This window comes from Gallinula chloropus (assembly GCF_964237585.1).
Source record: "Gallinula chloropus genome assembly, chromosome: 19".
NCBI lineage: Eukaryota > Metazoa > Chordata > Aves > Gruiformes > Rallidae > Gallinula > Gallinula chloropus.
This window is the reverse complement of record NC_140104.1, coordinates 9,803,118-9,813,162: the sequence shown is the minus strand read 5'-3', so window position 1 is coordinate 9,813,162 and position 10,045 is coordinate 9,803,118. Positions and strand designations below refer to the sequence as shown.

The 10,045-nt window shown below is 43.8% G+C and overlaps 1 protein-coding gene across 1 annotated transcript; it reads right to left on the bottom strand.

Moving 5' to 3' along the window:
* Positions 1–1,860: 1,860 nt before the first annotated feature.
* XAF1 (XIAP associated factor 1) lies at positions 1,861–9,429 on the bottom strand. Its single transcript, XM_084273270.1, has 8 exons — positions 9,364–9,429; positions 7,015–7,150; positions 5,945–6,001; positions 4,904–5,156; positions 4,110–4,177; positions 3,468–3,818; positions 2,929–2,998; positions 1,861–2,004 (listed from the first exon to the last, which is right to left on the bottom strand). Exons 1-8 carry the CDS (start codon positions 9,393–9,395, stop codon positions 1,976–1,978), a joined length of 996 nt encoding a protein of 331 aa, XP_084129396.1. The 5' UTR covers positions 9,396–9,429; the 3' UTR covers positions 1,861–1,975.
* Positions 9,430–10,045: the final 616 nt, after the last annotated feature.

Below are 10,045 nucleotides of genomic sequence, written 5' to 3'. Positions count from 1 at the left end.
TTCAGAGCGATGGAGCAAGCACGCAGTCCTGCACACCACCGTTTAGCTCGTGCCAATACCCCAACAGCCACACGATGACACTGCAGCATAACTTCCAAAACAAGCCCTCTGCTTTTCAGAATAGAGAAATTGTATCTATAATAAGACTTCTATGGCAAGCTCAGCCTTCTTCCCCTGCCCCTGAAAGGGACATGTGTACAGATAAAGCTGGCCTGGTGCTCCTCAATGTAAGCTTTGTGACTCTCTTCAGACACAGCTACTCAAACGTGTTTTGCTCACTTACTGTGGACTCTCTTCAGACCATGTTGTGTTTACCAGCCCTCTTCAACCAGAACAATAGAGTTCCTGGGTTGCCTGGTAAATCCAGCTTAGCTGGAACCTGTACAGAACCCAAATACTGAACAGAGGGAGAAAGCCTATGTTTGTGTGGGGATCCATCAAGTCTGTGATGTACATCAAAGAATAAAAAGAATACTAAACTGTGTGGAACCCTAGTGAGTACAGAATAAAAGAGGATAAATTTATGCATAGACTGATAGGTTTTTAAGGACATCCTTTCACGGCCCTTTCCTCTGCCCCCAAATAAAGAAAATTCTGTCTCACAGCACCGTGTTCAGTATTAGACCTGCTTACCAGAAGTTCAGAACAATTTCTTAAAAGCTTAAAATAAATCTCAGCAAGAGCACTGTCTTAGATTGTCTTTGCAAATCCCTTCTTAAATGCGGTCAGAGTACTCCTGCTAGCTTTCAAATGCAGTTCACTAGACACTGATTAGCAAAACTGGGACAGTGAAGTTCCACACTCCTGGCCTTTGAGTAGCAGAGTTTCAGATTTAGATTAATGAGGTCTGATTGCATGTATGAAAAGCTGTTGACTGCCATGGTCAGTCTCTGTGCTGAAAGGGAGCCTCAGAAACCACTAACACTCGTCAGGGCACATGGCCAGCCGCTGTCCCACTCGCACGGCTGGCACCAGCCCAGTGGTTGCAGGGCTGGAAATATCTACCCTTGGGATATCCATTATAGCATTTCAGCTCAGCCCTGCCCATATAGATATGCCTGTGATACACATAAATGAGCCTGGGCCCTTGCTGAATCACTGGGGGGGGTTTATGAACTCAGCCTGACTTCATATCCCATGAGTCCTTGTGCATAAATGATGCAGATATCAAGCTTGTATGTGAGAAGATGTTACTCAAATTATAGGCCAGGTCAGCACATGCAGGTTAGTTCCAGCCATCAGACTGACCACTGACTGAAAAAGGCATCTTGTTCTCTAAAGATGATCTTTAATGTCCCTTCCACCCCAAACCATTCTATGGTTCTGTGCCAAGCACTGCTTCACAAATATTCACAAGCATTAACACAAAGCATCCACTCTCTCTTCATGTGTAGCTTTTCCACCATTTGGCTCTGTCAGTTCCATTTGTATATCAGAAGATGAACACCCTGTTATTCTTGGATGTGTTTGCAGTCTCCTGAGACTAAGCTGCTTGTGCTAGCCCCAGGTTCAGTGGTTCACTGAAGTGAAGAAAAGCAGGATTTAATGTTTTTTAATTTCATTGGGCCATGCCCTGAAAAACTCTAAGGTCTCAGCTCTCAGGGCGGGCAAGGGGAATTAATTGCACCCAACATGACAAGGTATTCTGAATATTTCTGAATATTTCCCCCAGAACAAACATTTTTAAACAAGCTGCTTGCCTTGCTGAAGTGGGTTGAAAAGTACCTTCCTAGGGCAAGCTTACACAGAAGGATTCAAAATGACAACAACTGTTGAGGTCCCATCAGTTTTACAGGTTTTTTTGGTGAAGCCTTTTAAATGCCTTTCAACAGGGAATAAAAATCGGAGTCATTCTTTGTTCTTCATACAGAGTAGCAAGTCAGTTTTATTTGTCAATAAAGCTGCTGCACTTCCAGTGCCTTTCTGTAAAACTGAGTTCAAGCTTCAAACCGAAGATATGGCTCTATTTCCAGATTTAATCACGAGTGCCATAGCATGAGTCTTCTGTAAAACAAACAAAGCCCAGTTACAAGTGGTTCAGTTTTACAGCCTTCCTATGCCATCACTCAGTTGTACAATATAAAAAAACCCCACAATTCAAGTCAAATAATCCATGTAATCACCATGTACTTAGTTTTATTTCAGGACTAGAGTCCTGTAATTCAAAGCCAGACAAACCCCCCATTTCTCACTTTGGTGCTTTCTCTCTTTAATTTACCAGGAGAGGAAAGTTTTACAGGGAGAAGTAATACCTCATTTACTGAATCAAGTAGAAAAAGGACAGATTGAGAACAACTGCCTTCAGTTTCACTTAATTAATTGGACTGAGAGGAAATGATACTCCTTAGGAACTGAAAAGCAAAAGGGGATGTTAGCAAAGAGAGAAGTGTTAAGATTCACAGCCTGTCTGGGACAGGATGAGGAAAGAGGCTAACTTACTGCCTATGGATCAGTGCAAGCTGGAATATTCCTCTGAAATAATTATATCAGTGGTTCCACTGAATATGCCATTTTTACTATGTAGAAAAAGTAATTTTACTTCTTGTCTTATGAAGATATTCTTTAAGTCTCTGTTCACTGTGGGAGCAGACAGACCTGGGACAGAACATCTCTTCTGTGGAATCTTTTGTGCTGGTCTCTCTGTGAGCAGGGAACGTACTGCACTGTTCCCAGTAGCACACTTTGAGGCACAGTATGTGTTACTCTGAGTCAAGAGAGTGAAAATGTATTTGCTCTGAAAAATTGCTTGCTTAATGCTACCTCATGAGAATCTACTGTGTGTTGGAATCTAAAGACCTGTGTGATAGTCCAAGTATTAGCTTTTCTAGACACACTTCCTCTGCAAAATATCCCATTGTTCCTATTAACCCAAAGTAGAGCAATCCCAAGTGATGAATTCTATTCCAAATTTCTGAAATTCTGCAGTACCTTCTTCTCCATGGCTTGCTTTTTCTTTCATCCTAGCATTTTTCAAAGATGTCAAACGATGACATTTGATCTAGAAAAATAAGTAGCAGTCATATCAGAGGAGAATTTAACATTGTATTCAACATGCAATCACATTCAGTAGCGAGGCAACCGGGCCCCTTGGTTGGGATCTCTGATGCAGCTGAGATAGAATCATACTATTTGCTTAGTAGGAACAATCTTGTCCTTCAGCAAATACAGACAGTTGCTGAAGACCTTCCAAGATTTCAGCTTTAAATTAATTATTTGAGTCATGGTTATTATTTTCCTAAAACTCAAACAGACTATAGGTTCTTGCTTGTGCAGATCCAAGCATAAAGAGGTAATGGAATTAATAACTTCCACACTTTACAGAAAGAGTGTGCTTATGGCCAGCACTTCAAGACACTGTGGAATCCAGAAAGGGGCACTGGGAGCCCAGGCACTATGGAGATAAGTAGTGGCTCAGTAAGTATGTCCCTTGGCACGTAGGAGGCCAAGTCTTATGTGTCACCTCTCACCTCATGTTTCTGAAGGGTTGGAAGAGGCAGAATAATGTTGCAATGGGCACAGGTTACCAGCATGTCAAAAGACTGGGTTTCTTCCAGAGCGTGAGGTGACTTGGAAAGTCCTCCTCCTGTGGGAGAGGGAATGCCAATCTTTTTGTTCTTTGGGGGTTTAAGAAAGGTTTTGGAGGTCAATGGCTGGTCTCTTTCTTTCACTTTGGGACGAACATCTTTCCACACCATTGCATTCTGGGAGCAGGAAGAAGTAGCCAGGGAGGAAGGAGACTCTGGTGGGAAACCGCTGAGTTTTGAAGTTGACTGGCCAGCAGGATCTTTTGTCAGCTTATGGGCTGCACTGCATTTCTCCTGTCAAAAGAGAGCATGTGAAGATTGGCATCACACCCAACTGTGTGGTATGTTGTGATTTGCAGCAGACATGAGTAATGGGCACACACACTCACGAGGACACACAACACAACAACAGTGAACACCAACTCACAGTGATGCTTCAGCTGAACACATTGTATCCTTAAACTAGCATGAAAAGCCAAGACATGTGCCCTTTCTTACCTAAAATATAGCTTTTCAGAGAAATAACCAGGCTGAAAATGACCAAGAGAATGGAATGGTCTGTGCTTAAGCTGCAAATGTGCTTACCAGATGTTGGGAGTACTGGTCATCTGGGAACAATTTACAGCACTTCTGACAAAAGTTGCCCCCAGTACCTTCAGAAGGAAAAGAAAATCATCAAGAGAAATATAGTGCTGACACTAGGCATCTAGACAGGCTGCTCAGATCCATTTATGGCCACTATTGCTAGAGAAACACAGAATGCTGATTCCAGTGTCCACAAAGGAGTTAGAGCTGTACAGCCCCATGTTCTGTGGATCAAGAAGCTTCACTCCTACCCTGACCTAGCTAATCCTGTTGCTGGGGGGTGAGCAGGGGGTTGGGGGTGGTTGGTGTTGCTCTCTATGGTTTATTTTGCACCTACTGTTGGCTGCTCTTTCCTGAAATCATTGACAGGATTAATGATTTTTTTGTCTTGACATACTCTGTCCAATTCCTTAGGCCTAATAAAGCTGCCATCAACTTCAAGAAATCAAGGTATGCATCACTGGCTTTACATATGAAGTAGGAAGAAATTCTAAATCATGTCTTCTCCTGTGTGACAAATAGAAAGAGGAGGAAGGTCTACTTATTTTCTGACAGAAGGAATTTCACTTCCAGTATATAAGGGAGGCATAAAAGAGCAATGAGCCAATGAGCTAACCACTCTGGCTTTACAATAACCAGCATAATAGAAACCAACACTTGTCTCATTCACTGTGGTTGGTTAAACAACAATTTCCTCCAGTCTGGATTACTGAGAAATGTAGAGAAGGCAGGAGAATTCTCATTGAGATTTAACAGAGTTGACCCAGTCCATGAAAACGAGGAATTTTGCTTACCAGTGGGGCAAATAGATGTTGCATTAGTGGATGCCTCACTGGTTGGAAAGTTCCCATCTTTAGGATAGGGCAGATCTCTGTTCTGACAAATGCCTTTGTGTTTGCTCAGGTCTTTGTACATGATGTATTTGTTACACTCCCAACACCGCTCCGTTCGGCTGGCACAGGTGTTCAAGTGCTCCTGCAGCTTGTTGAAAGGCATCTCAAGCTCACAGATCTGGCATGTCGTTGGTCGCTCGAGGCATTCCTTCGTCTGTACGTGAACAGAGAAAAGTGTTGCAAATTTTCTATCAATACTAAAAGAGGACATTGGGAGAGAACAGGGACTGCTTGAGAATGCCCTCCCTAAGAGGTATCTACACAACCAAATGCAGGCTTAACTGATATAGGAGTTTACCTGTCTAAACTATCTTTAATTTAGGATGGTTTTGGCAATATAAGACAAAATGGGTACCAGTAGCAGTGAAGATGTTGTGTCAGTACAGGTTAATGACAGACCACAAGCCCACCCAGGAAATTCCAATATTCCAGCTACCACCATCAGGGGAAGGCTGCTGTGTCTTCACTGCTTTAGTTCCCTGAAACAGTGAGACTATGACACAGACAGGCTGCTCTCACCTCACAGCCTCTACCAAGTCTTTTGTGTGTCATCATCTTAGCTGTTTCTTTGACTGTCATTTTGTATAACTGCTCCTTTGGAAAAGCAGGTAATATGAGTGTGGGCACAAGACGAAAACATCTTTGAGAAGCCCTCAAAGAACATCAGCTTAAGGTGCCAAGGATGAGAAAGTACTAGGTTATGTCCTGGAACAGAGTATCCCATCACAACTGGATGGGCAACCACCATGGAATATACTTATTTACAAGGGGAGAAAGGCATGCCAAAAACACTGCAAGTGGTGAGAGGTTTAAGTTTATTCATGGTCCAGGACAGGAGTTGAGGACTTGCTTTTTTGCTGTTGAACCCATTACTGTGAGACTCTTGGTGGCTGGTCAAAGGGGTGAGCCCAGAAGGTAGTAAGTACTGCACTCCACACTTACCTCATGGTGTTCCAACTGGTATTGCTGCAGGCTTTGGTGACAAAGATTACACCTGACCTGCAAGCAAAACATATGGCAGTTCATTGGGAGCATACATGGATGATCAGTGCTTTCATATATCAATACAACTTCAAGCTGCTGAGGTGACCTTCCTGTAATTTCCATGCCAACCATCAACAAGCTGTTGGTGAATTTTTGTTTCCCTGCCAGGCCTGAGCTGTGTTGATGAGATATTGAGGAAAACAGGTATCTGATGATCCTGCTGGAAAACATCATTCTGTGCATGGATTCAGTCCTCAAAGATGCCCATGTGAAATGCAAAGTGTGATGTGAAATAAAGATTGTGTATCCCAAATTTTGCCTGAGGTTTAACTTAAAAGTATAGGTCTGATATACAGGCAGTCTAAATTATAATAGCCTCTCTGAAAACACAGGAGGTATGCTAGCTTGCTCTAGGTTTGCCTTGAGAGCTTCTCATGTTCTGATAAGTAACTGAAATCAATGGAATTGCTAAAAAAAGTAAAACTACTAAGACAGAATAAAAAGTCATGCCTGTGTATTCATGCTTAAAGGTAGTACCTCTTCAATATAGTACCTCCAGCTGCAGGGTTCTTAATGCTATACTAAAATGCTATTGTGGGGTCTTTTCAATATAGGAAGAGATTATAAATTTACTCTCACTGTTCAGTTTTGTTAAAAACCTGCCTTGATGTAATAGCTTTGTAGGAGGTACTGTTCATCTTCCTCTAATCAAATTGCATGCTCTGGCTAATTCACAATCACTAGGAGCTTGTATGTATGTATACCTGATCTGTCACTTTATCTTGCTGGGTGGAGGAAGCTGAGATACTGCAGTGGAAGCTTTATTCTCTTAAGCTGTGCAGTAAGATCAAAAGGTACTGTAACCAGGCCTGAAGGGTTATATGAGACCCTTGTATGTTTTCTGGTCAAACAATTGCAGAATTTCAAATCTAGTTAGTATAGAGAACAGTGCCATGCTACTACCTCAGGGCTGACAAAGCTTTTTGCTATTTGGAAGAAAACCCTGAAAAACATGTAGCATTCCTCACCTCTTTGTGTGCTTCTGTTTGATGGTCTTTCATATCCTTTTGGGCAACTGGCTCATCACATTCTGGACAGAGAGTGAGAAACCGCAAGCAGTGGACCTCATGGAGGGAGAAATTGTCAGCAGACACATCTTGTTTACTACCAAGAAGATAAATGGGAGAGAAAAGAACTGGGTTGATCGTGTTCTGCAGCCCAGCAGCCACACAGCTGCTCGCTCACCGCTACCCCACCACACACACAGTGAGACAGGGGTGGGAAATAGGAAGAATGGAAGTGATAAGATTTGTAGGTTGAGATAAGCAGCTTAATGCTTGAAGGAAGGGGGAGGGTGGGTGTGGAACAAGTGAAGCATCACTCGCCACCCCCCACAGGCATAGCTGTGCACAACCAGTCTTTGAACAGCAGCCACCTTGGAAGCTAAAAACACCACCCCAACCCTGTTCTTCTTCATCTAATGCACCTTTTCTTTCTGAGCATGAGGTTATACAGTATGGAGTATCTCTCTGGTCAGTTTGGGTCAGCTCTTCTGACTGATGTCCCCTCCCATACTCTTGCTCATCCCTTGCCTACTCACTGCAGGGGAGAGGGAGCAGAGTGGGGAAAAAAAGAAAACCTTGACACTGTTGCAAGTACTGTTCAGCAAAAGCCAAAACGTTTGTCTGTTATCACACTGTTCTATCCACAAATACAAAACACAGCAGGGTATGGGCCTCTATGGAAAATAAACTTCATCTCAGCCAGACCCAGTACAACTGGTTACAATTCAACTAGTTTGTCCCTAAAGACTAGACATAAGTATTTGTCTTTGTGCAACATCTGAAGGAGAGATTTAGAAACTGGATTCTGTTACTCACTCAGTTCTGTCTTATTACCAGGAATACTTCTGAAAGGGGCAGGGCAGCTGCTGGAGGCTCCTGATTTATTTCTCCAACAATTGTTTCAGTAAGAGCTCTGGCTGCTGTTTACATTGTTTATAAATGTGTAAAGAAAAGAAGGGACCCTCTTCTGGGTCCATCTAAGGCATCCCAAAATAAACAGCTCTTTGGCTTCCAGTAGACCAATTTAAGGTATCCCAGCCAAGCAGCTGCTCTGTTCAGATGAAGGCTATCTCTGAGCTGAGATACACAGATGTCTCCATGCCTACTGGGTTCAGGAAGAGACACTGAAGTATATTGGGGAAACTGCTTATTTGATTGTAATAATCAGTGTGTTCACATTACTGGCAAGAATTGAGATACAGTTCAACAGGGCTTGGATAAGACCTCATGAAGAAGCTTCCAGGTGAGAATCTTGAGCCATGTAAAACTTCCATTGCTGCCCTTGAAACTGCTTTGGGATGACTGATGTGCACACCAGCGGGTTTTCTGACTTCCTCTGCTGGCAGGGCCTGGAACCCTGATCCCATGGGATGTATCTCAGGATGCCTGCCTCACTGCCCTCACTTCAGGCTCATCAGTGTGTCAGGCAATGGGAAGTGAGGTATATCCCTGTCATTTCAAAACCTTTAATGTGGTGAGCCCTGGACCCTGCAGAAGGAGGTTCAGATGCTTGACACAAGAGAGTGATGGTTGTTAGGACATGACAGCTAGACATAAGCCCATGCAACCTTTCTGGCCTACAAGGTAGGGAGACTGCTGGAAAGGACACTATGCTTGCAGTTCTGCTACTTTGAGGAGATGTGTGAGGCAGAATAGGAGATGCCATCTGAGTTGTTCCAAACTCTGACCTTGTGTCTGGGCCACAGAACCAGTCTGCCCAACGTATTTGCTTGTCACTCAATGTGGAGGTAATGGCCAGGATAAGGCCACATAAATTGCAAACAGCCCAGACCCAAGACAGAGCAGCCACAGCAAAAAAGCCCTGGGATAGTGAAGTCTTCTAGTTTTCTTAAGGAAGGTAAGATGCCTCAAGGAAATCTACCAATTACCTTAAAAAAAAACCCCACAACCCCGTAATATTTTTATCACTTAACTGCAAATATAACAACAGAAAGAAACATCAGGCATGGGGTAAAACTGAGGCAGCTGCTGGCTTTGGCATGGTCCATGCCCTGATGACTCTGCAGCTACTACAAAATTACCCACAGTGAACTATGTAAAAAGAGAATATGCAGCACAGGAGAGAGCTATGGAAGAATCCTCTCTGCAGGAAAGGAGCAAAAAAGCAGCAACATAGGTATACAAAAACGCATACAAAATGTTTTAGTTCATTACTCCATGGTGAGCATACACCCTTCCTGTTGTGTGTGTGGTTCCCTGTTTCAGGGGACCTGTATAACATCAAGGAAAACCCTAGAAAGCTCTTGAAACCCCCACACTTTGTAGGGATAGAGAGGAAGAAAGATCTCTTACCAATTTTTGCAGAACCTGCTCTCTGCTGTCATGATTTTTCCTTTTATTCTGCTGGATATCCTCTCTTCTAAGAGCAGAGAGGGGAAAAAAAATCGAAACTGAAAGCCTCTGTTGTAATAACTCCTCCCCAAGCAGCTGTTTAGCCAAAAATTCTTTAAAGGAGAAACAGCAGAATTGCAAAACAAGTATTGGTTTTTAGTGCAAGTTCCACATACAGATCAGTTTGCTCATCCTTAGAGGAACCAGGCAAGTTTAATTCACATTAGCACGGCTGCCTCTGGCCTCCTCTAAGCACCAACACCCCAGTCTAGTTGAAGATGTCATGCCCATGGCAGGAGGGCTGGACTAGATGACCTTTAAAGGTCCCTCACAACCCAAACTGTGATTGTGCAATTCTGTGATACCATGTCTGCACTCTCCCACTCTGTTGGAGGAGCCATGAGCCTGTGACTCCCTGAGGAGGGAGGCAGCAGGCTGTGGCAGGCCGCCTGCCCACCAGCACCTCAGGGACATGAGAGGCAGCACAATGTTGTCTTCATCCCAAGGGGGCCGCAGGGAGCCCTCCAGCCACCATCTCCCCTCCAGGCCTGGAGTGGTCAATGGCTGCGGGGGGCCCCCCGGGCCCACCACCCCTTCCTGCCCAGCACTTGTGCTGTGAGTTGTGCAGGAGCAGCACTGGCAC